The sequence below is a fragment of the Hyperolius riggenbachi genome, chromosome 3 (assembly GCF_040937935.1).
Source record: "Hyperolius riggenbachi isolate aHypRig1 chromosome 3, aHypRig1.pri, whole genome shotgun sequence".
NCBI lineage: Eukaryota > Metazoa > Chordata > Amphibia > Anura > Hyperoliidae > Hyperolius > Hyperolius riggenbachi.
In genome coordinates, this window is record NC_090648.1 from 346652010 (window position 1) to 346679291 (window position 27282).

Below are 27282 nucleotides of genomic sequence, written 5' to 3' on the forward strand. Positions count from 1 at the left end.
TGACTGCACTTAGCACTTGCCTAGTTTAATTTAGACATAACATAAGCCAAAAAGATCAGTAGGACCAACAGACAATTTACATTGTTAAAGCTTACCTGAACTGACCTGTGACACAATGAGACACATGAGTACAAATAGTACCTGTTCTACTAAGAATTTGTCTGTGGACCATTTTTATGATTTCTTTCATTGCAAGGGTTTATCAAATAGTGCTTTTATTTATACAACTGAGGCAGTCAAACAGCTGTTGAAGGCAACCCCAGGTCTCCTGAAAGGTAAACAGAAGCCAAAATACTTCTTACTAGCTTAAGAAACACTGCTGATAAAAAGAAAGTGCTATACACCCCAAAACACTATTATTTCTTTTGTTTTGCTTCTGAGTGAAACAGATTGTATGCTATATTGACATGACTGCTGTTTAGATTTCAGTCTCAGAAATTCAAACCTTAAATTGAAGTTTCCTCCAGGGAAGGTATATTTACCATTATTACTACACATATAACTAAACATCTCACATTTTATTTTTAGTTCAGGTTTGCTTTAAGACAGAAAAGACATACCAGCCTTCATATCCCTCTCACCACACACCAGGATCAAGTTAACCAAAATTAACCAAAAATTGTTATTTGAACAGGTAGGACATTTATATAAGACAGAGAGGGCAATATTCACAAAGAGAACTAAAAAGGCTGAACTTTGGGGTATAGTGAAAGATAAAAAGAATTGTGAATTGTAATGTTAAAACACTGTGAGAAAGGAGTTCCTTCATTGTTTTAATTGTATATTCATAAAAAGTATTAATACATTGAATGACTGTATAGAATATATCAAACTGTGACTATTAAAGTTTTAGTTCAGACTTAGCGCACTTAAAAATACAGCTGATTTCTTTGGAGTTTTATGTTGTTGCCACTGACACCTCAGTAGCTCTAGTCTAGACTGATTTTCTATGCCATAGAATTAAATGGTTTGGCCATTCTACTTACATCTGTGTACTCGCATTGTAATTTACATCAATCTTTTTAAGCATAAAGTAGAGTAAACATAATTATATGGTACATCAGATAACTTGAAGTTCTACTTCATTCACTTTAAACTTTTATGGTTTTTATTTCACTTTTCTTTATTCTTAGGGAGAAAACGGAACATTCGGCCTGCATTTAAGGGGACCTGATGCGGACTATTTTTCAGTATCTCCAACACGAATTACAAACACTGGCTTAGTTCAGGTCCTGGTCAAAGATTCAGTGGCTATTGACTATGAAATAGTTCATCAGATGCATGTGGAGGTATGGTACAGAAAAAAAATGCAATATTATCAGAATTGCTTGTTATTTTGATTGCCACCTCTTAGGATTCCATTATTGCTGTACCCTGAGGCCTTGTTCACACTGCGTTCGGCTCGAGTGTCCATCCGCGGTGGCCTTATTTTGAGGCGTTTTTTCTTTCCGATTCCCGGTGCTTGGGTGGGCAATTCTTTTGGGGGGGGGGTTAGCGGTTTCCTATGCGTTTTTCCCGAGCGTTTTGGTAATTCACTCCCTGATGCAAGTCACAGGAAGTGAACGCTTTCATCCGGAAAATAATAAATACAATGTATTAATTCTTAAAAACGCGAATGCAATTGTTCCACAAAGCAGTTTTGTGAGCGTTTTGCGTTTTTCCTTTACCTCCCATTATAGCAAAAACGCCCTAAAATGGCTCAAGCACCGCTTTTGAAAACTGACAGCGCACGGAACGCTTTAGTCTGAACTACACCATCAAACAACAAACATGTTGTAACCGCTTTCTGTGCATTTTGAAAAACGCCTGCACTTACATTTTTCAAAAAACGCCTGTAATGTGAACAAAGCCTCACTGTGTGTGGATATTAAAGAATACCCGCCTGATGAAGCGGGCTGGGCCTGTGAAACGCGTTGCACTGTTTTTGGGGTACCGTATAATAAATGTATTGATTTATATGAAGACAGGATCTCATGTCTGCTTTTGGGAGGCAAGCCCACCACTTCCTCCAAGCAATTTTTAAAAATGTTATCGAATTTTAACCTGCTGGCACCTCTGTTCTACATACAAATACTTTGTGTCCACTCCTGGTGGAGGGGAGTGCTACCCCCTTTCTTGTTTCTTTACTACAGAGAGTGACTTCTTAATCCTGAGTGAGGACCAGTCTAATCTCCTCACCTGCCTATTGAGTGGTTGCCTGAATGGTAACCCATGTTTGTGAGTCTACATTCTCTCACTAAACTACTTACCAATTGTCTTTAACATACTACACCATATTGGGCTCTCGTTTTTTTTTTCTATTTTATTTTCTATTTGATTCTGTACTAATCTTATTTTCTTCTCCGTAATTAGATTGTAGCTAATGACACTGGAAAACTGGAAGATTGCTGTTCTGTGGCTTATGTGACAATTAATCTAATAGACATAAATGATCACATACCGGAATTTGAGGAATCATCATATACACTAAAGGTTGAGGAGCACTGTGAAGATGGTATAAGCCTAGGAGTGATCACTGTAAGTTCATTTTAGATGATAAAATATTACAAAATTTGAAAAAAAAAATGAAAAAGGAAACAGAACCCCCTCCTCCTCCCCCAAACAGAGTATGGTATCCATTGCAAAGGTTCACTAACACCACTCTCCAGCCATAGTGGCTGTTAATGACAGCTAATGAGGTGCTAGTAATTCCAGCTTGCATGCATGTTAAATGCAAATTATATGCAGCTCAGAGTTGGGTCAATCAAATGGACTAGCGCAGGGGTCTCAAACTCAATCTACCTGGGGGCCGCAGGAGGCAAAGTCAGGATGAGGCTGAGCCGCATAAGGGATTTCACAAAAAAAGTCAATCAGCAGCTCCCATTCCCCAGCCCCCCCCCCCCCCCGCCCCTTGCATTGATTTCTATTTCAAAATCAAATTCACACTGAAGCGAACTATTTTGCCTATTTTACCTTATAGTTCGCTTTAGTGCTTCCATTACAAGTAATCCGCCGCATCCTCGCCGCAAAACGAGGGCTACACAGCCCCCAAATCGCTCGGGGGGCAATCCGCCGGCATTTCCTGGAAGGGGCAGAGCTTTCAGCTTCAGCTCTGCCCCTCCTGACGTCAATCGTGGCGGATCGCCGCCTCTCCCCACCCCTCCCTGTGAAGGAAGAGTGAGAGGGGCGGGCACAGGTGGCGATGCGCCGCGATTGACGTCAGGAGGGGCAGAGCCGAAGCTGAAAGCTCTGCCCTTCCAGGAAATGCTGGCGGATTGCCCCTCGGGCGATTTTGGGGCTCTGCAGCCCTCGTTTAGCAGTGGGGATGCGGCGGATTACTTGGGAGCACTGAAGCGAACTATAAGGAAGCTTTTGCCGGCGCGGGCCACAAAATATTGTATCGAGGGCCGCAAATGGCCCGCGGGCCGCGAGTTTGAGACCCCTGGACTAGCGGAAATCCAAGCTACGTTCAATTTGCATTCCATTTCAAGGCAAGCCAGAATTATTAGCATCTCATTGACCATCTCTAGTAACAGGCATAGAGAAATCTGAAAAGTCTGCAGGTCCCCCTCAACCCTAATTATCAGCTCACTATGCCTGTCAGTTGTATGTATATGTGTGTGTGTCACTTATAACGGGGCCGCATCAGATTACAAGTGGTGCTCTCATCCAACTGGCTTTCATATTACATAATCTCATGCTAGTAATAATGAATCAGTGTTCTAATAAGATGTTGTAGCTTGCAGTAATTTATGCGCAGGTTACCTTAGTGTTATTGAACAATGCTAACAACACATCCACTAAATCCCTAGAAGCCATTTAGCAAGTTTGAGACTTAGTGAAGCATTTTTAGAATGAAACAGTGGACACTTTTAAAGGATCACTATCACAAATTTAAACTTAATTGTATAATGGCATTATAAGAAAAAGCTGAATTTCATTATGTTTTGCATTTTTTTTGTTTAGTCAGAAAATAGCCTTCCAGACAGAGAGCTGAATTCCTGTCTCTTATCAGCTCAACACTCACTACTTCTAGGAAAGGCATCAGATGAGACCATGGGCTTGATTCACAAAAGGGTGATAACTGAGTTATCATCACGCCTAAAAGCTTTGCACGTGCAAACTAGGGTGCTAAGTAGTTTGCACTCTAGTTTGCACGTGCAAAGCTTTTAAGCGTGATAACTGAGTTTTTAGGCGTGATAACTGAGTTATCACCCTTTTGTGAATCAAGCCCCATGTTTAGCATAGGGTAAACTAATAAACTAAACCTTGCAATATGTTGTTGCAAAGTGGGTTATAAACCACTTACGTGGTTTGTGAGGGATAATCTACATCCTGCAGGACTTCAGTTCCTGCCCAGGGACTTAGATAATCATCCATTGACTCAGACGGCCGCCACTTGATCCCGCATGCGTTCTCGCCATTGATATTTATAAGGCAGATGAATGAATGGAAATGCTGTTTCCATTCATTAATTGAAGTTCCCATGTGAATGATTGCTGGTATCAATAAGATGCTGTGATCATTGTAACTCTCTGAGTAACTCGTAGTAATACATCCATGCATTACTTCCTGTTCACATACTTATAGTACGCTAATAGGAAATAATGCGAGAGGACATCTTGTGGCCAAAATTACACCTACATACATTTATTTTAACCACCCTGGCATTCTATTAAGATCGCCAGGGCGGCTGCGGGAGGGTTTTTTTTCAATAAAAAAAAAACTATTTCATGCAGCCAACTGAAAGTTGGCTGCATGACAGCCCACTAGAGGGCGCTCCGGATGCGTTCTTCTGATTGCCTCCGGCGGCCAGAAGTAACACGGAAGGCCGCAATGAGCAGCCTTCCGTGTTTCGCTTAGAGCGGAGTGACGTCAGCCGCCTCCGATCCAGCCCTTAGCGCTGGCCGGAACTTTTTGTTCTGGCTACGCTGGGCTCAGGCGGCTGGGGGGACCCTCTTTCGCCGCTGCACGCGGCGGATCACCGCGCTGCAGTGGCGATCAGGCAGCACACGCGGCTGGCAAAGTGCCGGCTGCGTGTGCTGCTTTTTATTTGATGAAAATCGGCCCAGCAGGGCCTGAGCGGCAGCCTCCGGCGGTGATGGACGAGCTGAGCTCATCCAGACCGCTCAGCTGGTTAATGAATACACCCACACATACAATTACAATTAACTCCTTCTCTCCCACACTCTTCCATAGTACCCCAATACAAATTTTGCAGCAAAAAAAAAAAAAAAAGATTACAATAAAAAAATACATAATTAGCTACCTTAGGGACTTAGGGACTAAACTTTTTTTTAATTTTTGTATATTACTGTTAATTTTGTAAATAGTGATGGACGCAAAACTGACAAAAATGCACCTTTATTTCCAAATTAAATATTGGCGCCATACATTGTACTAGGGAAATATTTTATACGTTGCAAATAAATTGTGTGGGTTTTAATTACGGTAGCATGTATTATTTTAAAACTTTAAAAACTGATTTTTTTTTCAATTTTTTTTATTATTTTTCCTGTTAAAATGCATTTAAAATAAAATAATTCTTAGCAAAATGTACCACAAAGAAAGCTTAATTGGTGACAAAAAATATATAGATCATTTTGTTGTGATAAGTAGTAATAAAGCAAATGAATAAAAGGGGTGCTGAAAGGTGAAAATTGCTCTGGTACAGAAGGGGAAAAACCCCTCAGTAGTGAAGTGGTTAAATTCGCTTACCAACTACTTCCTGTGAACTACAAAGTCCAACCTCTTCATGCAAATACTTTATTTCTACTGTATTACTGGGATTGTGGTAGATATAATGAGGATTCTAATGTCCTTTCTACTTTCTGTGTCGTATGGTTACACCTGACTGATCAGCGGGTGAATCCACTTTATTTCCAAGCACATTTGACTCATGAAAAAAGGTATTCTGTCTAGCAATTTGCTGCTACACGCTGCTTATGTTCACTTATCTTTAGTGCTATTAGAGTTTACCTAGATCAATTTTGAGATATATTTAATTAATTAGTAAGAAGACATTCATTGTAATCCAGTGCTTCTGTTTCAGGCAACAGACCTCGATTCTGGAATTTTTGGACAAATTACATACGGTTTGCTGCCAGTATCCACGTAAGTATAAGTAAAGCAATGAAAGACAATCACTGTCTAGTTAATAGCCTATAAGAATACTGTGACTCATCTTGTTTTCCCAAGGGCTCCTCTTCCTGTATTCACTGTGAGCATGTTACTACATTGTAGGGTTGTAACTTGCTTACGGGTGCTCAATGCAGGTAGTAGGTGTCGGCTACTACACAGGAATGAATGGTTGTAGATGATCGGCTACAACTAGCTGTTTGGGTGCCAGGTTAGGAGGTTCTGTTTAGGCACTAAGAAAGGGGGCTAAGGTTAGGCATTAGGCAGGGGTGAAGGTTAGGCATTAGGCGGGGGGTTTAGGCTAGGCATTAGGCAGGGGGGAGTTTGGTTTAGGCACTTATAAGGGGTGATAGGTTTAGGCATTAGGTGTGGGGGTTTGGTTCAGGAACTTACAGGGGAGTTAGGCATTAGGTGGGAGGGTTTGGTTTTGGCACTACTAGCGGTACCACCCAGCACCCAACTAAAGCAGTGCTGTGGCAATAATCCATCTTCAAAAATGTTAATAAAATCCCCTTCCAACTAATCATATTGATGCCACTTTTTGTAGCAGTTCAATAAACATCACATGCTAATCACAGACCTTGCTGAATATTGCTGGTTTCCTTTGTTTCCAGACTTGTCTATTTTGAAGTGAACCCTTCTACAGGGAACATCACGGTGGTCAATGGATCGCTTTTGGATAGAGAACTCCGTTCTTTGTACTATGCCACGTTGCAAGCTCGGGATGGAATGAATGCCACTGGGACTACTTTTCTCGAGATTGTTATATTAGATATTAATGACTGGGCTCCAGAAGCATCAGGGACATATAATATATTTGTCATGGAGAACATCGATGATGTCTACGTGGAGATTAAGGTCAAAGCTGCTGATGATTAGTGTTACAGCACTATATTTATGTTTAAAACCTCTACTTGCCTTTCATGATTGATTTGTCTTCTTTACAGGCCTTTGATGCTGATGAACCAGGCACAAATAATAGTGTGATTGAGTTCCTTCTTCTACCTAGTGATTATAGCCATAATTTCACTGTAAATATTGGCACTGGCATTGTCACCAACCTACATAATCTGGATCGAGAAGCTATTGATATCACATTGAAAGGGATTATCATATTGACAGTAAAGTTATATGATTTGGGAGTTCCCAGTTTATCATCTGAAGTTAATGTGACCATTAATGTAGAGGTAATGTCACTTCTGTAGCAAAATATTTTAATCTCACATTGCATGCAATTTTGTCTATCATGAGTAGGTTGTTGCAACACATGACATCTAAATAGAACGAGCAAACCTTATCCCTGCATGCAAATCTCCACAAACCAGTCAACTAAAGCCTGTAGTTAATTTAGCCAACTGCTAGGTACCTGATCCACAGCCTCTAGCTTAGATAGGTTACGGTTATTTCAAATTCTGTAGAAATTTAATGTACATGTTTGAAGATTTTATTGCTCATCAGTTGAAGCAAACATGTGAAGCATTCTGAGACTTGGTTTAATGTACTAAATACTATAAGGTCAAGTATGATCTAATTAATATGTCAGATAGCCCTAAAGTTAAGGGAAGCAGGTTTGATAAGGCAGGTGTGAGGATCCGGTTGGCTGCCTGCGCAGGCAGGCAGCCTTTTCACCACTGTTCAGGTCTGCATTCTGCAGGTCTCTGGAAGAGAGACCTTTTGTCAGTATTGCAGCTTGCTGCTGAGGAATTTGGATACACTCGTTATGCAAATCCCCTACCTGCTTCCTTTGATGACTGGCAATATAAAGAGCTATGTTTCCCAGAGTCCTTGGCTGGTCATAAGGGTTAGTTCCTGTGAAACACTCGGTAGAGTGTCAGCCTTGCTCATCGGTTGAAGATTAGCTTAGAGTTATTCCTGGGACTGCACTAGGCAGGTTTCCCTAGTGCAGTTAGGATTGCTTATCTGTTTTGTTTGTCTGTTGCGATTGTCCTGTCCCAGCGGTGGTCGACAGGAAATCGTTCTGTGTGTCTGGGTGCTAACCGGAACAGCGGTTGTTACTGGTAGCCCCTTCTGATCTGTCTTGCCTGGATCGCACTCGCCTTGCGCTAGTGCTGTGGATCCTTCTGGTCTGCTACTCTCTTTCTATACTTGGATCGCACTAGCCTCTTGCGCTAGTGCTGTGGATCCTTCTGTTCTATCTTCCTGGATCGCACTAACCTCTTGCGCCAGTGCTGTGGATCCTATCTCTTACTTATTCCTGTTTTCGTGCATCTGTCTTGTCTGCTACGAACGCTTGCTGGAGGCTTGGTGAGGTAACCGTTAAGCAAGCGCCCGCGTCCTCTGTTTCATGTTTGTCTGTCCGTGGTTAGTGAGGCGTGCTTGTCTCTGTTGTGCTTATCACGCGGAGACCATGCATAAACGCGTGCACTGTTGCGAATGAGTGCGGTGTTCGCGTTTAGCTAGCGTTTGTTATTTTCCTTATCTTCTCATTGTATGATTTGCTGTGCCTTTGCTACTCTCGTGCTCTGCCTTGCTGTAGCCTGCCCTTGTGTCACCTCTGGCAATCGCCATCTCTGGCGATTGCCTTCTTTCCTGTTCTTCATGGTTGTGTATGGCGACTAGATTGGTGCACACACATACCCTCTGTCGCTTTGCTCTCTCTCCTTCAGGGCTATCTTGCCCTGCATTTCTTCCCTTTGTGCAATTCCTGTCTTGCGTCTGTGGCAGGGCAGAGGAGCTGTTCCTCTGCACTCCACAGCTCCACCTGCCGACAGGAATTTCCTTCTACAGGTGCATTGCACCTTTTGCTGGGTTCCCTCAAATTACACGCTTGTGGAGGATTTCCGCAGTGTCAGCGCACGTCTTGTGCGCTGATCACGGAGAGAATTCCACAATCGTTACAGTATGATCAGCCAAACTGAAATTCCCAGTGTAGAGGGAATTTCCGATTTGTACGATTTGGTCAAATATGGCTGTGTCTTTAAGAGGTTTAAGATACTGGACTCTGAAACCAGAGATGAGTTTATATCAGAATGTTTCAGATTCTTGGCAAATCCTGAATTTCAGGCCACCAATATTTCCACTTGGAGTGGTCAGATTGCTTGCAATCTTTTCCAAGGGGATCTGTTCGTGTGGGCTGATGAGTATGCCAGACACAAAAATCTGAGACATAACCCTCGCAGATTTCTGTCTCATGTATTTTCTCGTAAGCTTGGAACTTGCATGGCAGGTTATTTCTATGAGTTTTTTCCTGCAATGCATTATGCTGATCAGATTAGCTTATGCAACATTTCTGTGTCATTACCATATGTTAATGAGTTGGTGCTTGCAGGCCAATCTGCTGATTTGGCTTGTCAGCCAAAAGATTCGTTGCCCCTAGCAACCACAAATAAAGAGGTTATTTCTGTCAAGTCTGAAATGTGCAAAACCATTCAGTATGATAATGATGTTGCTCAGTCTCCGGGTTTTTTTGCCCCAATCCAAAGCTTATGTGGATCCTATTATAGGTAGGATCGCACACTATATTAAAGCAGTTAAAAAGTCTGTTCTTGTTCCTGAACTCCACCCATATGGAGATTATCTGGATACTGGCCTGTTTGAACCTCCATTTGCCTCATGGGACATTGGGGCCTTGATGGAGGAATTTGATTTTGATTGGAAAGCCTTTTGCGATTTTTACATTGCAAAAAGCGAAGATGTCTTGAATGATTGTCTCGATTCTATGTACCTTTTGATTGATTCCGATGAATGTGACGACGGTGATGTGGATCTGGTGATTTATGTATGGCAGACGATTTTGGATGAGTTGCACACACACCAACCAATTGATTCCAATAAAGAGACATCGTTGTCGGATGATTGTTCCTGCCTTTCTGGGGTAAAGCATGTGAGTCGTGACATTGTGCGATCTGAAATGAGTGGGTGTGCCACTGTGGTTGATTCCTGTGCGAATCCTGGAGGATTCTCTCCTGACTGCGTGCAGTTTGAGTCTCTGCGATCTGATGCCTGTTTCTCTGATGTTCCTGCAGATTGTGATCAGCATGAATGTGCCAGTTTTCTCAAGGATGTGTGGGACCCCTTGTCATTTAGAGACAGATCTTTAAGATCTTCCATCTGTGATCTTGCTATTGGGAAAATTCCTAAATTATGCAGCATCAAAAGTAAAATTAATATGTCTAATAAAGTTTTTCCTGATGTTGTCGCTATTTCTCACCCTGTTCACACCTGTAAGGGCCCGTTGCCTGGTGACAGTTGCTCCAGTGTTTCTGTCCTGAACGCCTTACAGTCTGCCCCGCAGATCGCGGAGGTTTGCGCTATGGAAGCGTCAGTTTCACAACCTAAAGCGATTTTTGATTTGCAAGTTTTGCGTTCTAACTCCTCGGATTTGACATTGTTAGCCGAATCTAAGAGTGAGACAGCGCTTCGGTTTTGCGAATCTGATGCTGAAGCTTCTTTGTTTTGCCCAGAGAAGCTTTCTCTGAATCTGCCCTGTACCATGCATGAAAACATGATCTCCACTCACACTGACATTTGTGAGTCCCTTTCTTGTTCTGAGGAAAATACTGATTCTGCACCCTGTACTCTGAATGAGTTAATATGGCCTTGTTTAGAGTCTCCTGCAGTGTCCCTAGAGGCTCGTCTAGGTATTGCTACTATACTCACCTGTTTTTCTGCAGTTTTGGAGTTGCAAGCTAGTTTGACTGCTACGCAGAATTCTGGGTGCAGCGAGATTAAAGTTAGGGAGTCAGTGTGTGTTCTAGTAAATATTCCTGTACGTTCCGCTCATGATGATGAAATTCAGTCTCAGTTTATGGTGGAACCTTCCCTGGGACATCTGCCCTGTCCACAAAATAAAGTTCCAGTTTTGCCCTGTAACATGGATAGTTCAGAATCCTTCTTATAAAACTTGGAAAATGATGTTCCTAAGGTCTTGTTTGATGTACTGGAGGTCTCTGAGTTCCTCCCAAAGGGTGCAGAACTTGTAGGAGATGTCTCCTTCCCCCCAAGTCCTTCTGAGGTGTTGCCCACTTCAGTAGGCATTGCTGTTGTGCTGACTACCTTTGCAGCTCTGGTGGAGCTTCACTCATATGTAGTCAATGATGATATTACAGTCACAGAAAATTCTGAATTTAAGTCCGAGTCTTCTTTTGAAAGACCAGTACCTGTGACCTCCACTCATGATGATTTTCTGCCCGGTACTGGTTTTGGTCTTGTCGTGTCGGACTCTGAGGTTGGCAGTTCCCCGACATGTTCTGAGGTTTCTCCTGTGCTGGTGTACCCCAATGTGCTGTGACTAAGAAAGCCCAAGTGTGCCTCGGTTACCAGCATGCTCAGATGCTTCCTCGGTGGAGACATGCTCTGATATGGCCTGTCTGCTTGCATGCCCAGAAGTGGTCCCTGAAAGTCCTGATCTTGATGGGTGTCCTCGTAATTCTGAATCCAGAATAGTCATTGGTTCCATAGGAGGGCTTGATAGTTCTCCATGTGACCAGTACCTTGTGAGACCTAGATATGTTGAGTGGCACTCCCTTCTTACAGATATGGAGAAATGTGTGTGCGGCATAAAGCAAACAATTATGTCTCTCACCCTTCCTCTGGTGACCTTGCATCCACCTGCACAGACGTGTGCTCTTCGGATGGTGGCAGGAACAAAGACTGTCAGTACAAATCAGGGAGAAAAAGAAAGAACCATCCGGGCACCATCCGTCTTCAAATGCGTGTCGGTGTTTATTATTTATTTCAGGTCACATACCATTGGAGCTGTCAACTAAACATCAACGTGATGGTGGTGGTGAGTTGGAGGTGGGGGTGCCAGGTATCAATCGGGGCTTGCGACGGCCGTTTCGCGTCTGCTAGACGCTTGGTCACGCTGCGCTCCTGTTGTCAAGGCGGGCTGTGAGCATCCGGTATATGCGGGAGATAACCCCGCCTCTTCCGGGTGCTACGTCTGCCTGTGTTTGGAGAGATCAAAGGGAGGGGTTGCGGGAGTGGCACTGGTGCGCATCATCCAGCCGGCCGGACTACATTACCCATAGCACGTTGCAAGAGGGGAGCGGCAAAGGTGCAGGGGATCCCCGCCTCCATCTTGCCTACCAATGGTTAGCGACTATTGTCGCCAGCTCCACCCCATAGATAGCAACGTGTTCACTCCGTGTACATTTTGACAGAGTGTCCAAGCAACGGGTAAACATGCCCGGCTGGTAAGAACGATTCTTAATGTACAGACAAATGCCGCACGTCCGATTCCGCATCCCTCCTGGAATTCCGTGTTTTGTGACTCAGTGAACACAATAGTGGGTTAAAAGAAACCTCATTTAAAAACACGTAAGACCTGGGGAAATAAGACCTAGCTACAGTCCTCAATAACTATAAAGCTACAGTACATACCCTAGATATACATATAAATCTAAAACTTCTCTTAACGGGATGGTAAAGGCATTAACCAAACGATATACATATATAAAATATGCACATATATGCTCTATCGCCAGAGGTGAGGGACTTTATATAGGCACCAATCAAGACCCAACGCACCACCATCATTAGAACCTGTTCATATACAAAGTAACATGTCAATACCTCATTAATACATTTGTTTTCTAACCCCACCCCCTGCGTTCATCTTATTCTCGGGACTTATAAAGGTAACTCCGATTAGGGGTCTAGCATGCATGATAATTCAATTTTGTCATTAAGACCAGCTGGTCCCATGGCCTCAGTACGTAGAATTATACAAGTCTCTCTTCTGAGAAGTAGTCTCTCCCTATCTCCCCCTCTTCTGGGGGCCTCCACTTTTTCCAAAACTGCAAACCTTAAACCATGACTTTCCCCCCCATGTGCCTCCTTCATGTGGGAGACCAGCCTGGTGCAACTCCTCCCTGCCTTAATCACACTAACATGTTCCCCAAAACGTGTCTTCACTGGTCGGGTTGTTTGCCCTATGTAGTATCTCTTACACGGGCAAAACAACACGTAGACCACATGATCTGTTTGGCATGTATAGAGTCCCTTAGCTCGAAATTCGACTCCACCTACATTTATAATTCTCTGTGTAACTATTTTAGAGCAAAACTTGCAATACCCACACCTAAAATTACCCTTGGTGGCACATCGGTCCAACCAGGTAGATTGTCTGGGTGACACGAATTCACTTTTTGTCAGGAAGTTGCCTAGGGTTGGAGCCCTTCTGAATACCACCCTTGGGGGTTGTTCGACCTTCCCCATCAATTCGGGATCCTGTTGTATCATACCCCAGTGGTTAAAGACGCTCTCCCTGATTTTACTGGTCATCGGGCTATAGTCAAATGGAAACACCATTTTATTCTCTTTCTTGCCTTGCACCTTTTTGCTCCTTAACAGGGTTGCTCTATCTTTCTCAGCGGCCTGGCCTCTCGCTTTAATCGAAAGTCGACTGCAACTGATTGTTCCTCCTCAAGCGCAAATATTGACCGTATGGGATCGCCTCCACCACATGTCTGGGATGGAAGCTCCTTGCATGGAGAACTGAATTTGTCGCAGTCGGCTTGCGATAGCCCTCACTGACTACTCTATCACCATCCACTTTGAGTTTGAGGTCAAGAAACACTACTTCCTCCCCGATCATTTCCGAAGTAAACTGCATATTAATTTGGTTATCATTGAGATAGTTCAAAAATCCCTCAAAATCAAGTAGGGTACCAGACCACACCACCAGGACGTCGTCCACGTACCTGGACCACCGTCTGATGTGCCCCCGGAACGGATTGGAGTCCGAGTGCACAGCAGACTCTTCCCACGCCCCCAAAAAAAGGTTCGCAAAGGAGCATGCCACCGGGGTCCCCATAGCTGTCGGCGCCACCTGCTGGTACCATCGACCGTCAAACATAAAGGCATTGTGTGTTAACACATAATGTAAACATTCACAGATGAATTCAATGAAATCCTCGTCTTTGTTAGTGCGTTGCAAAAATTTCTTGACGGCCTGTACCCCCAGGTCTTGGGGAATCCTGCTGTACAGACTGACCACATCAATGGTGGCCAGTCTGTCCCCGGGGACCCAAGTGGCACGCCCCACGTCCTGCAGAACCTCCAGGGTGTCCCTCAGATAAGAGGGCACTCCTGCAAGTAGGGGGCGGAGGAGGTGGTCCAAGTACCTGGACAGTCTCTCAGTAAGAGACCCACAGCCTGAGACTATGGGACGTCCCGGCGGTGCGGCCATAGATTTATGCAATTTGGGAATGTGATACCACACAGGTCGTCTGGGAAAGGCCGGGACAAGATCTCCCGCCAATTTCTTTGGAAGAAACCCCCTTGTAACGCCCCTATCAAGGAGTGCCCTGAGGTCGGACTGGTAATGTACAGTTGGATCACAAGAGAGCGGACAATAGGTGTCTTTATCATTTAATTGCCTTTCGGCCTCCATTTTATACTGTTGAGCAGACATTATAACTAGATTTCCACCCTTGTCCGCACCTCTTATGATCAACTTATCATTCATCCTTAACCAGTCAAGTGCCCTTCTCTCCTGATTGCTCAAGTTGGGAAGGGCTCGCTCATAGATTTGGGCTTTCATATCCTTCAGGACGGCTTCAAAGAAATGGTCAATGCTCGACCCCGGGGTCACCGGGAAAGGTCGTATTGACCTACAAGCTCTAAAGGTTTGAGTGTCCCCCAGAGTAAGTCCCCCTACAGATAGAGCATTAGGCCAGTCCATTCTCCCGCCTTCCTCCCAAAGTTTGTTCAACAGGGCCTCTACCTCCTCATCCGTGGGATCCCACTGCATGGTTGGCCCTGAGACCAAGTTGCTAGTGATAGAACCCTGTGTCATCTGAGGGGCATACAATAAACCACCCTCTATTGCCTGACTGGTGGCACTTGAGGTAAACCCCGGCTCACCAATCTTCGTGGCTCCTGTCATAGGGTGTATGAGCTTTATGTTTGCAGGTGATATATTCTCCTGGTGTTTATTCCCATTGTCCCGCTCTCCAAACTTCTGACAGATCACCAATTTCCGTATGGATCTGTAGAGATCAATAGTGAAGGCTACAATGTCGAAATCTTGGGTAGGGCAAAAGTTAAGTCCTCGGTTCAAAAGGGTAATGCAGGCTTGGGGAATGACTTCTCCTGAAATATTCACTACTTGTAAAGTTTCCTGTTGTCTGTCAGCCTTTAAGCCGTGGCTTTACGTTTCTTTTTTGGTTGTTTGGTCTCCTTGATCCCTTCCCAGTGCACTGTCTTTGAGGATCCCCCTACGTGTACTTCCCCTTCCTCGTCGGATTCTACTTCTAAAGGGCCCGCTGCTCCTGCACATGCTGGATCCGACGGTTCTCCTTTGTCCTCCTTTTTAGGGGGTTTGGGGTTCTTTCTAGGTCTCCTCCTAGGGGTCTTCTTAGGTTGTTTCCCTGTTTCTGGGTCACTATCGCACCCCGAATCGGTGGTCCAATAGCCCCGGCCTCTTGGATTTTTGGGGAAAGGGACCGGATTCCAATTAAAGATTTTGCCTTTATCGAAGTCCTCCTTGTCACGAAAAAACTTTTTTAATTTCCTCGTTTTAATTTCATCTTGGATTTTAATTATTTTATCCTCTATTTTGGAGGTTACTGCTGTAAACTTCTCTCTCGTGACTGAGATCTCAAATTTCTGCTTTGTATCATTCAGGTCAGCCGATACTTTATTGTACTCGACTGTGGTGCGTGCCAGTACTATATTTTGTAATCTCTTGGCCAGGTCTAAATGTGCCACCTCTGGCGATAGAGCATATATGTGCATATTTTATATATGTATATCGTTTGGTTAATGCCTTTACCATCCCGTTAAGAGAAGTTTTAGATTTATATGTATATCTAGGGTATGTACTGTAGCTTTATAGTTATTGAGGACTGTAGCTAGGTCTTATTTCCCCAGGTCTTACGTGTTTTTAAATGAGGTTTCTTTTAACCCACTATTGTGTTCACTGAGTCACAAAACACGGAATTCCAGGAGGGATGCGGAATCGGACGTGCGGCATTTGTCTGTACATTAAGAATCGTTCTTACCAGCCGGGCATGTTTACCCGTTGCTTGGACACTCTGTCAAAATGTACACGCAGTGAACACGTTGCTATCTATGGGGTGGAGCTGGCGACAATAGTCGCTAACCATTGGTAGGCAAGATGGAGGCGGGGATCCCCTGCACCTTTGCCGCTCCCCTCTCGCAACGTGCTATGGGTAATGTAGTCCGGCCGGCTGGATGATGCGCGCCAGTGCCACTCCCGCAACCCCTCCCTTTGATCTCTCCAAACACAGGCAGACGTAGCACCCGGAAGAGGCGGGGTTATCTCCCGCATATACCGGATGCTCACAGCCCGCCTTGACAACAGGAGCGCAGCGTGACCAAGCGTCTAGCAGACGCGAAACGCCCGTCGCAAGCCCCGATTGATACCTGGCGCCCCCACCTCCAACTCACCACCACCATCACGTTGATGTTTAGTTGACAGCTCCAATGGTATGTGACCTGAAATAAATAATAAACACCGACACGCATTTGAAGACGGATGGTGCCCGGATGGTTCTTTCTTTTTCTCCCTGATTTGTAGTTCTCCATGTGAGCCTGGTGATTGTTCTGCCCTCTTGGGATCTCTGTGGAGCTTCAAAAGGTTCTGGGAGATTCCGGGAGAAATTTTGCTTGGTACCCTGGATAAGATCAACAGAGGCTTTTGTGTTGTAAGGGACACTTCAAACAGGTATTGTGGCAGGTTTGGTATTTTCGGACGCTCCCTGGAAGGTGGTGGGTATTGTCTGGAGGGTGTCGATGGCTTCTTCTCTGGCGTTCACAGTCCTGATGGGTGTTATACTGAGACTGGTAGTACTGATGGGCATGTTTCGGTGGCGTTTGCTTCCGATGAGGTCGGTTTCGGCTGGACTGACTCTGAAATTGCTCCTTGTTGGGCTGTCCTGACCTTCATGAGTCTTCAGTTAGAGTCTTTTGCAAATATCAGGTTAGAGGGTCATCTGGAATCCGACCCTAGAGGGGGGGGGGGGTTACTGTGAGGATCCGGTTGGCTGCCTGCGCAGGCAGGCAGCCTTTTCACCACTGTTCAGGTCTGCATTCTGTAGGTCTCTGGAAGAGAGACCTTTTGTCAGTATTGCAGCTTGCTGCTGAGGAATTTGGATACACTCGTTATGCAAATCCCCTACCTGCTTCCTTTGATGACTGGCAATATAAAGAGCTATGTTTCTCAGAGTCCTTGGCTGGTCATAAGGGTTAGGTCCTGTGAAACACTCGGTAGAGTGTCAGCCTTGCTCATCGGTTGAAGATTAGCTTAGAGTAATTCCTGGGACTGCACTAGGCAGGTTTCCCTAGTGCAGTTAGGATTGCTTATCTGTTTTGTTTGTCTGTTGCGATTGTCCTGTCCCAGCGGTGGTCGACAGGAAATCGTTCTTTGTGTCTGGGTGCTAACCGGAACAGCGGTTGTTACTGGTAGCCCCTTCTGATCTGTCTTGCCTGGATGGCACTCGCCTTGCGCTAGTGCTGTGGATCCTTCTGGTCTGCTACTCTCTTTCTATACTTGGATCGCACTAGCCTCTTGCGCTAGTGCTGTGGATCCTTCTGTTCTGTCTTCCTGGATCGCACTAGCCTCTTGCGCCAGTGCTGTGGATCCTATCTCTTACTTATTCCTGTTTTCGTGTATCTGTCTTGTCTGCTGCGAACGCTTGCTGGAGGCTCGGTGAGGTAACCGTTAAGCAAGCGCTCGCGTCCTCTGTTTCATTTTTGTCTGTCCGTGGTTAGTTAGGCGTGCTTGTCTCTGTTGTGCTTATCACGCGGAGACCGCGCATAAACGCGTGCACTGTTGCGAATGAGTGCGGTGTTCGCGTTTAGCTAGCGTTTGTTATTTTCCTTATTTTCTCATTGTATGATTTGCTGTGCCTTTGCTACTCTCGTGCTCTGCCTTGCTGTAGCCTTTTGTCACTTCTGGCAATCGCCATCTCTGGCGATTGCCTTCTCTCCTGTTCTTCATGGTTGTGTATGCACTGTCGCGGGTTGGCGACTAGATTGGTGCACACACATACCCTCTGTCGCTTTGCTCTCTCTCCTTCAGGGCTATCTTGCCCTGCGTTTCTTCCCTTCGTGCAATTCCTGTCTTGCGTCTGTGGCAGGGCAGAGGAGCTGTTCCTCTGCACTCCACAGCTCCACCTGCCGACAGGAATTTCCCTCTACAGGTGCATTGCACCTTTTGCTGGGTTCCCTCAAATTACACGCTTGTGGAGGATTTCCGCAGTGTCAGCGCGCGCCCTGTGCGCTGATCACGGAGAGAATTCCACAATCGTTACAGCAGGTCAACAAGGAACAAGCTTTGTTCTCCATTCCCGAGTTCCTGGTCAGAAGGAGCCTGGATTTTGGGGTCCAGTGAGTGAGGCTACTTGGGATAAATTGAAAATGACAGTGACTTTCATTGGGCCATTTTACATTTATTTGTGTGCGGCATATCTCTGTTTTTGTCTGCTTTGTTTCTGCTGGGAATTACGGAGACTCAATGTCAAGATGTAATACTTTGCATTCACTGTAAACATGGTTTTAGCTTTGAGGATTTGAGTGAGTGCCTGGGATTATTGTCCATTCCAGGCTGTTAGTCATCTGTTGGGGAGACCTGTGTTGTCCACACAGAAGATAAAGATCTATTGTTTGTAACTGATTGGTGTACCTGCCTGCATACTTATGCTTTGTTGGAACATGTCACCAGGAAAAGCAACAGGTAGTGAGCTAGGCAATGAGCTGAAATCAGATCACTTAGCCAGGGAAGGTCTAAAGGGTAATCTCCAGCAGTTCTCAAGGGGTGTGCTTCACAGCTATCTGCCACCAGCTCTTCACAACTGTCTGAGATCATGTAGTAGGAGGCTGCACACTCAAAGCAATCACCTATGTTTCCGTTATGTTCTCACAGCAGCATACCTTGAAAAAGATAACTCTGCCCACCCATGGTCAAGTACACATGCATGCCCATTAAATAGGTCTTAAATAGATCAATTTTAGGCTGTCTTTTGGAGGGTCTATTAAAACACCGTCCTAGTATTAGCTCCCCTTTAGAATGACAGCAACAGCATCATTATGTCATGGTAACTCTTTCACCTCAGTTGATATGTATTTGTAATTCAGAAAGAAGCCAAACTCCAGTCCCAACTAGTATATTAACAAATATGAAAATGATATGACATTATTTTCTTTCTTTCAGGATTTGAATGATAATTCCCCAATATTCAGTCAAACAGAGTACCGGTTTTCTGTTAATGAGAGTACAAACGGTAAGCTTATATAAACTTTTATCAAACGGCATATGCAGTTTAGGGTAGCCAGAATTACAATATATCACAAAAGTGAGTCCACCTCTCAGATTTTTGTAAATATTTTATAACTTTTCGTGGGACAACAATTAGGGTTGTACTCACTTGATTGTGCCAGCAGTTTAGACATGAATGGCTGTGTGTTGAGGTATTATGCCAGCACAGCAAATTTACACTGTTTAACAAGATGCACACTGGCTACGTTAAATTGGCCTTAATTCACTAAGCAGTTTAGACTAGTCTACTGATGGTTTTTAGTCTGCTGATAGTGGTTTGGTGTAATGTTTAGAACTGTTTTTAGACCTGGTCTAAAACATTTGGTAAAGCAAAGGAAATGATCAAAAGATGCAATTCACAAAGGCAAACAAGGAGTAACAACGCCCACTTTTTCTGACACAGATTAGACCAGCTGATTTCTGTCGGTAAAGTAATTCTGTGAGGTATTTTAGATGTGAGGTTGGAACCTTTTGAATTAATTATGCAGAAAATTAATTGTATCCAGAGGAGAGCTCATAAAAGTAGAAGGATGTCAGTCATAGCTACTCGTTTGTGAATTGCATCTTTTTTCCCCTGCTTTACCCACCTAATTACCGAATGTTTTCGACCAAGTCTAAAAATAGGTCTAAAACTTTCCATAATTGTTAGTGAATTCCCTCTGACCCCCCCTCCCTCACCTGGGTCCCCCATCTGCGCTCCCCCTCCAGCTTAAGTGGCGGGGAGGGGGGTCGGACCCCCCTCCCTCACCTGGGTCCCCCATCTGCGCTCCCCCTCCAGCTTAAGCGGCGGGGAGGGGGTCAGACTCCCCTCCCTCACCTGGGTCCCCCATCTGCGCTCCCCCTCCAGCTTAAGCGGCGGGGAGGGGGATCAGACTCCACCTCCCTCACCTGAGTCCCCCATCTGCGCTCCCCCTCCAGCTTAAGCGGCGGGGAGGGGGGTCAGACCCCCATCCCTCACCTGGGTCCCCCATCTGCGCTCCCCCTCCAGCTTAAGCTCAGCAGCAGCAGCTGCCGCTATTAGTAAGAGGCAGCGGTCGGGGATGACTCACCTCTTCCGCGTTCCAGCGTGCGTTCCACTGTCGTCACTTCCTGCAATGCCGCCCACTGTATTGCAAGTGGACGACATTGCAGGAAGTTACGACAGTGAAACGCATGCTGGAACGCGGAAGAGGTGAGTCATCCCTGCCCACTGCCTCTTACTAATAGCGCCGGCTGCTGCTTAACTTAAGCTAGAGGGAGAGCGCAGATGGGGGACCCAGGTGAGGGAGGGGGGGTCCGACCCCCCTCCCCGCCGCTGTGCCAAATACCCCCTTCCTGCCCGCTACCCCCTCCAGCTCGGCGGCAAGTGTAGGACCGCACGTGGGGGCAGGGCGCTACTTTTTCTTCTTGCTTGGACCGGCCCCTTCTTCTTGCTTGGACCGGCCCTGGGCTCAGGGCTCTACTTCTTCTTCTTGCTTGAAGGTTGAGGCACTTAGCCTAATATATATATAGATTTACAAAAACCTGAGAGGTGTTCTCACGTTTGTGAGATACTATATTTTAAATCTTTCAGAGCAGCTTTGTTCAAAAGATACATACCATAAATTTATGGCCAAATGACATTCCCCTTCCCCCCTATGCCTCCAGTCATACACTATGAACAATTCATGAGTAAAAGACACAGTCCTTCATACCACTCTCCATTTATATATGCATATATCATAATTCATTAGTTAAACAAACAGATCCCCCACACCTCCCTTCACACCATTCCTAACAAATCCTATCCCACAACCTTAATTAAGAATGCACCCCCTACCCCTCATATTTCACTCCACATCCTCAAATTTTGAGGGCCACAGGATGCTAGTCTTCAGTTCAACAGTCACAATCCTACTAGCCTCTTACTGCACTGTTGCAAGCTATCCCCTCCTATCCCTACCCTAGCCCAGGAGAGCCCCCCTGGCTGCTCTCCAGTCTCCAGGCAATGACCATCACCTGGGAGGAAAGCTCAGTGTGACATGATCACAGGAACTTTGTGGGGTTGCATTAGTACAGTTAGTGGCTTTATCAGACGCATATTTGGATGGAGGGGGAGGGGGTCTTTTTAATGGTTAAGTTTGAGTGAGTGTATTGAAATAATTGTGGATGTGCTTTAAAATTGCTTATGTTTAACTCAAAGATAATGAAAGCTTATTCTACCTTTTAGGGGCCTATATTGGACTCCTCAGCGCTACTGATGCTGATCAAACTGAACTTAACAATCGCATTAGCTTCCTACTCCAAGGGGGAGCCGGAAATTTTATCATTCGTGGAAAAAGAATTGATTTAGGACAATATCATGCTGATCTGACCTTAGATCCTGAAGTGTATCTCGATTATGAAACCCAAACCACTCATACTTTGTTTGTTCAAGCTCAAGACAATGGATTTAATGGTTATGAAGATGTTAGTCATACAGCGACTGCCACAGTTATTGTACAAGTGCTGGATCTCAATGATGAGCCACCATATATAGACCCTTCAACTATAGAGGATCTCTTTGTCATTGAAAACAGGACAGGTGGCCCAGAACTGATTAAAAACTTGACTGCTACAGATCCTGACACAATTCATGAACTTGAATTTCAGCTTTTGACTACTAAGTGCAGCAAGAATGGGCACGATATTGGAAGCATTTGCTATGATTGGCTGTGGCTGGCACCTAATGGACAACTGTTTGTGAATCACACTGAGGAAGTTGATTATGAAGTTTGCGACCTGATAGAATTGATGCTACGAGTGGAGGACAAGCTGACACTGCTTGGGGACAGATACAGCAACAATGGTCTCACTGTCATTTGATCTTAACAGCCCACAGACATAAGAGGGTGGTTGGAAATGCTTGACCTGACCTCCAGGCTCTTTGGTTATCATACGGAGGAGCACTGGCATTGCGCAAGCATTCCTGATCATGTCCGTGATGAGATTTGTGGTTGAATGGTCCAAAATAGAATACATCATTCTTCTATGATCTACCAAAGGAAGTAGAGGCACAGCTATTGGAGGAGCAGCCCCTGTTGTCATGGGAGGAGGGGGGAGGGGAGACCCAACTACTTACCCTCCCTCTCAAAACAGCGTTCTCCCTCCAGGTGTTGCTGTGGCCACACACTATTGGCAGCGCTTGTCATGGTGGCATTGCTGTTATGGGGAGGATCATGTTGACCATACTTGTTATATGATCACTTAAGGATAGGCCTCTAGGCCATGTTGAGTTACTACAGGGGAAAGGGGTTAGAACTGTAAATGCAAAAAGTTTATCTACTGCAACTTATTTCAACTATAATAAAGCTGCCACATAACTATACTGATTGATTATCAATATGGTCACATGATCATATCTCTGTTCCCAACTCAAATGTTGTCATGTAGGTGGAACGTTGGTGTTTGCAGCTAGCAGGCAGTCCCTGCATCTGCTTCAGGCTGGGAGTGGGCTAGAGTTTTCAGGCTCCAGCATCCTGCCATTCACCACCCAGGTTTTGAGTGGGGTTGTAGAATTGTGGCTCATTGCTTTTTACTGTATATACTCAAATCCCTTCATGCAGCAATGTAATAACAGCAGGTCTGACACCACTGTACTTAATTCAACAGCCATTAATTGCTGATTTCAAAGGCCAGCAGGTTTAGACCTGGTAACAGTTGAGAAATTAGGGTTATAAACCAAAATGACATTTAACAATGCTGACAACAACAGATGTACATTTGATATTTTGCGTTTTCTTTTCATCCAGGCTTGGCCTTTAACGCATTGCTTTTTTCTATGTTTAGTGACTCAGCGAGTGATCATCGTAGATGCCAATGATAATGCTCCAGAGTTTTTTGAAATTACAGATGCATTTGGTGAGTGCATGTAAGATTAATGCCACGGACAGTTGTTTACCATTCGGATTACAGAGAACCTACACTGACGTGTTCAGTTAATTTTATTTGTATACCATCCTAGTTTAAGGTAGAGGGAAACCAAACTGCTCATCAGTCAATTTTACATAAAGAAAATCTCTTTGGAATATTCTCATATTTGTATTTTAAATTATTTGTTTAATTATGTGTGTTAAACCTTGCACTATATACCAGTGAATGCTTAAAAAGGCACTGTAACAACATATAGTAGAATGCAGTAAATTGTTAAGGACATATTTTTTACAGCTATATATTGCTGTACATTGGTTTGTAACTCCGTCCTCCCAGTGATGCTTAGCCTAGGCCGTTTATATATGCAGAATTCTCCCCTAACTCCCCCTCCCCCCCCATCCTGAGCATTCTGGGAGGCCAGGTAGTTTTGGTGCTGGCTTCGGAACTCTCAGTGAACAAACATTCTGCAGAGATGCACCTGATAGGACTAAAGATGTCCCCATCTGAAGAATGTAAGTCAGGGAGAGGAAAGATTTTACAATGAATAAACAATGACTAAATCATTTATTAATTAAATACCATAAAAATTAATAAGCAATTTTAATAATTATATTGTTTTCACTACAGCTCCTCTTCAAGGACTCACACCCACTAGAAACCTTTTCTAAGCAATAGTGATTTGAAAAAGCTCTTGCTAATGCAATGCTATAAGGGATTTTTTTTTTAAATCACATCGCCCAAGTAGGATTACACCCATAGCATTACATTAGCAAGAGCTTTTCAAATCACAAAGCGTTCAGAAAAAGCGCTCCTAGTGACTTCCAGGCATAAGGGCTGGAACCCACTACAGCGGTTTTTGGAGCGTTTAGGGAGCGATTCAAAACGCTAGCGATTTCCCTAAATTCTCAGCTAATGTTAATGGATGGGCCAAATTCCACTAGAGCAATTGCGATTAGCAAAATCGCAACCGCAGGACACGCAGCATTTTTGAGCGTTATCGCTATACAGAGCGATTTTGCTAGCGTTTTTGAAGGACCAATCAGAATTAAAAATGCTAATCGCAAATCGCTACACAATCGCTGGCAAAACACTTACACTTTTTAAAATCGCTACCAAAATCGCCGGAAAACGCTCATGAAATCGCTTACAAAACGCTCATTAGAAACGCTAGCGATTGCGATTAGCGACTATATCCAGGCCTAATATAGGGTTCACCTATTTTCGTTACTCAGCACTAGGGATGATCAATGAAATGCAGATAGTTCCAAGTTGACGCAGAATTATGCAAATGTGATTGGTGTCTTTTCAAGTTGCATAAATTTGCAAGCAAAATTAGCATAATCCAGCATCATCTCACAACAATTTGCATCTTATTGGTCATACCTACTCAACACTGAGGGTTAAAGGGGAACTGAAGTAAGAGGTATGCCATGTTTATTTCCTTTTAAGCAATACCAGTTGCCTGGCAGTTGCCTGTCAGCCCTGCTGATCCTCTGCCTCTAATACTATTAGCCATAGCCCTTGAACAAGCATGCAGCAGATCAGGTGTTTCAGACTTTAAAGTCAGATCAGACAAGACTAGCTGCATGCTTGTTTCTGGTGTTATTCAGATACTACTGCAGAGAAATAGACCAGCAGGGCTGCCAGGCAACTGGTATTGATTAAAAGGAAATAAATATGGCAGCCTCCGTATACCTCTTACTTCAGTTCCCCTTTAATAAGGAAGCACAGCAGCAGCTTTGTGTAAAGAGATACCTCTAAACCGTAGACACAATGGCTATCATTCATAAAAGTGTGCTATGTAAAAAAAATTCGGTACTTATCCGTTAGCCAGGCGCATCCGGCAGGTGGCGACAAAACTCCACCAGAGTTACATCTTTCCCTACTATCCATGTCGGCCTGGAGGGGGAATAGTAATTAGCGCCACCTGCCGGATGCGCCCGGCTAACGGATAAGTACCAAAAATTCTGTGTGCTAATTCATAAAAATGTTTACACTTGCGATAGAAGTTCGGTATTTTCCCGAACTAAGGCTTGCGGTAACATGGGAAGCCGGCTGAGTTGTTACATTTCTCTGTGCAGAGACAGCGTTACAATAAAAGAGGCAGCCCCAGCTTCCCTTTAGATGTGCATTTTTTTTAACTGCCTCTGTTTGCACTGAATCTGCACTGAATCTGTTCTATTAGTCTTTCTAAACAATCTATTTAATTGTCACAGCTTAGAAGAACTTCAAGAAATGTTACAAATGCAATTAATGCAGGCTTTCTGATGTGAAATATATCTGAAAACAGGTATCCAAGAGGTTAAAAAACACCGCCTGGGTATTCTGGAAAGTCTTTTTTTGTTCTGCTCTCACTGCTGCTCCTGCCTGGGAGGTCTGTTGCTGTTATCTGCTGTTATCCGCATGCTTATCGCCTCTTCAAAGCAAGGGGTATTCTGCAACCCAATACCGCCTGCTCTAATCTTTATGAATTGACATCTTTATGAATTGAATAGTGTTTAGATAATCACCACACAAGTCGGTAATTTACCGCTCTGCTCGGGAATGTCAGCTTTTCATGCGGAAACAGCTTTTATGAATTCACACTTTGCTAAGTGGTCGGTAAAGTCAGCTGTTTTCAGCATTAACGCATGTGGGAATGCTTTATGAATGATAGCCAATGGGGGACATTTATCAAGAGTGTCTGAGACAAAATATTAGTAGGTGGTTTTTAGAAATCCGTGCAGAACTGTCTCAGACATCCTAAGAAATCACTAAATAGTGCAGATTCCTTCTTAAACTGTTAGGAATAGGAGGAGTTTGGAAGGTCTCTCAGACAGTGCAGTGTGTGAGAGAAATTGCTGTTGCTGAGGTAACCAATACATCTGCTGTATTGCATCAATGCCCAGCACTGGAAGGGTTAAGCACAGAACAGCGTCACAGGACACCTGGCAGCAGGGAGGAGGAGCACTTCACAAATCATGTCTCACTGCTGCACTATCTGTAGAAGTGCTATTAACCACTTCCCGACCGCCTAACGCACAGGGGCGGCCTGGAAGTGGAGCCCGCAAGGACCAGCTCACCCACAGAGGCGGCGGTCCTTGTAAGGGCATGGGCGGAGCGATCGCGTCATCCATGACGCGATCCTCCGCCGGCGCCTGTCACCGCTCACCCGCCGTAACATCCCACCGGCCATACGGAAGCGCCGGCGGGATGTTAACCCCGCGATCGCCGCATACAAAGTGTATAATACACTTTGTAATGTTTACAAAGTGTATTATACAGGCTGCCTCCTGCCCTGGTGGTCCCAATGTCCGAGGGACCACCAGGGCAGGCTGCAGCCACCCTATGTCGCACCCAAGCACACTGATTTCTCCCCCCCCCCTGCCCCAGATCGCCCACAGCAGATGCTTATACCCCTGAACAGTCATTTTGAGACATTTGGTTTCCAGACTACTCACGGTTTTGGGCCCGTAAAATGCCAGGGCGGTATAGGAACCCCACAAACTGACCCCATTTTAGAAAAAAGACACCCCAATGTATTCTGTTAGGTGTATGACGAGTTCATAGAAGATTTTATTTTTTGTCAAAAGTTAGCGGAAATTGATTTTTGTTTTTTTTTCACAAAGTGTCAAGTGACAAAAAATAAAATCTTCTATGAACTCGCCATACACCTAACGGAATACCTTGGGGTGTCTTCTTTCTAAAATGGGGTCACTTGTGGGGTTCCTTTACTGCCCTGGCATTTTAGGGGCCCTAAACCGTGAGGAGTAGTCTAGAAAACAAATGCCTCAAAATGACCTGTGATTAGGACGTTGGGCCCCTTAGCGCACCTAGGCTGCAAAAAAGTGTCACACGTGGTATCGCCGTACTCAGGAGAAGTAGTATAATGTGTTTTGGGGTGTATTTTTACACATACCCATGCAGGGTGGGAGAAATCTCTCTGTAAATGGACAATTGTGTGTAAAAAAAAATCAAACAATTGTCATTTACAGAGATATTTCTCCCACCCAGCATGGGTATGTGTAAAAATACACCCCAAAACACATTATACTACTTCTCCTGAG

At 44.6% G+C, this 27282-nt stretch overlaps 1 protein-coding gene across 1 annotated transcript in view; it reads left to right on the plus strand.

The window, feature by feature from the left end:
• CDHR2 (cadherin related family member 2) overlaps positions 1-27282 on the plus strand; it is a 126420-nt gene that overhangs the window by 63673 nt on the left and 35465 nt on the right. Inside the window, exons 13-20 of the mRNA XM_068272817.1 lie at positions 1134-1289; positions 2353-2517; positions 6032-6093; positions 6732-6975; positions 7065-7304; positions 19262-19331; positions 21555-22172; positions 23153-23224. Coding sequence (XP_068128918.1) covers positions 1134-1289; positions 2353-2517; positions 6032-6093; positions 6732-6975; positions 7065-7304; positions 19262-19331; positions 21555-22172; positions 23153-23224 — 1627 coding nt within the window. The remainder of the gene's footprint in view (positions 1-1133; positions 1290-2352; positions 2518-6031; positions 6094-6731; positions 6976-7064; positions 7305-19261; positions 19332-21554; positions 22173-23152; positions 23225-27282) is intronic.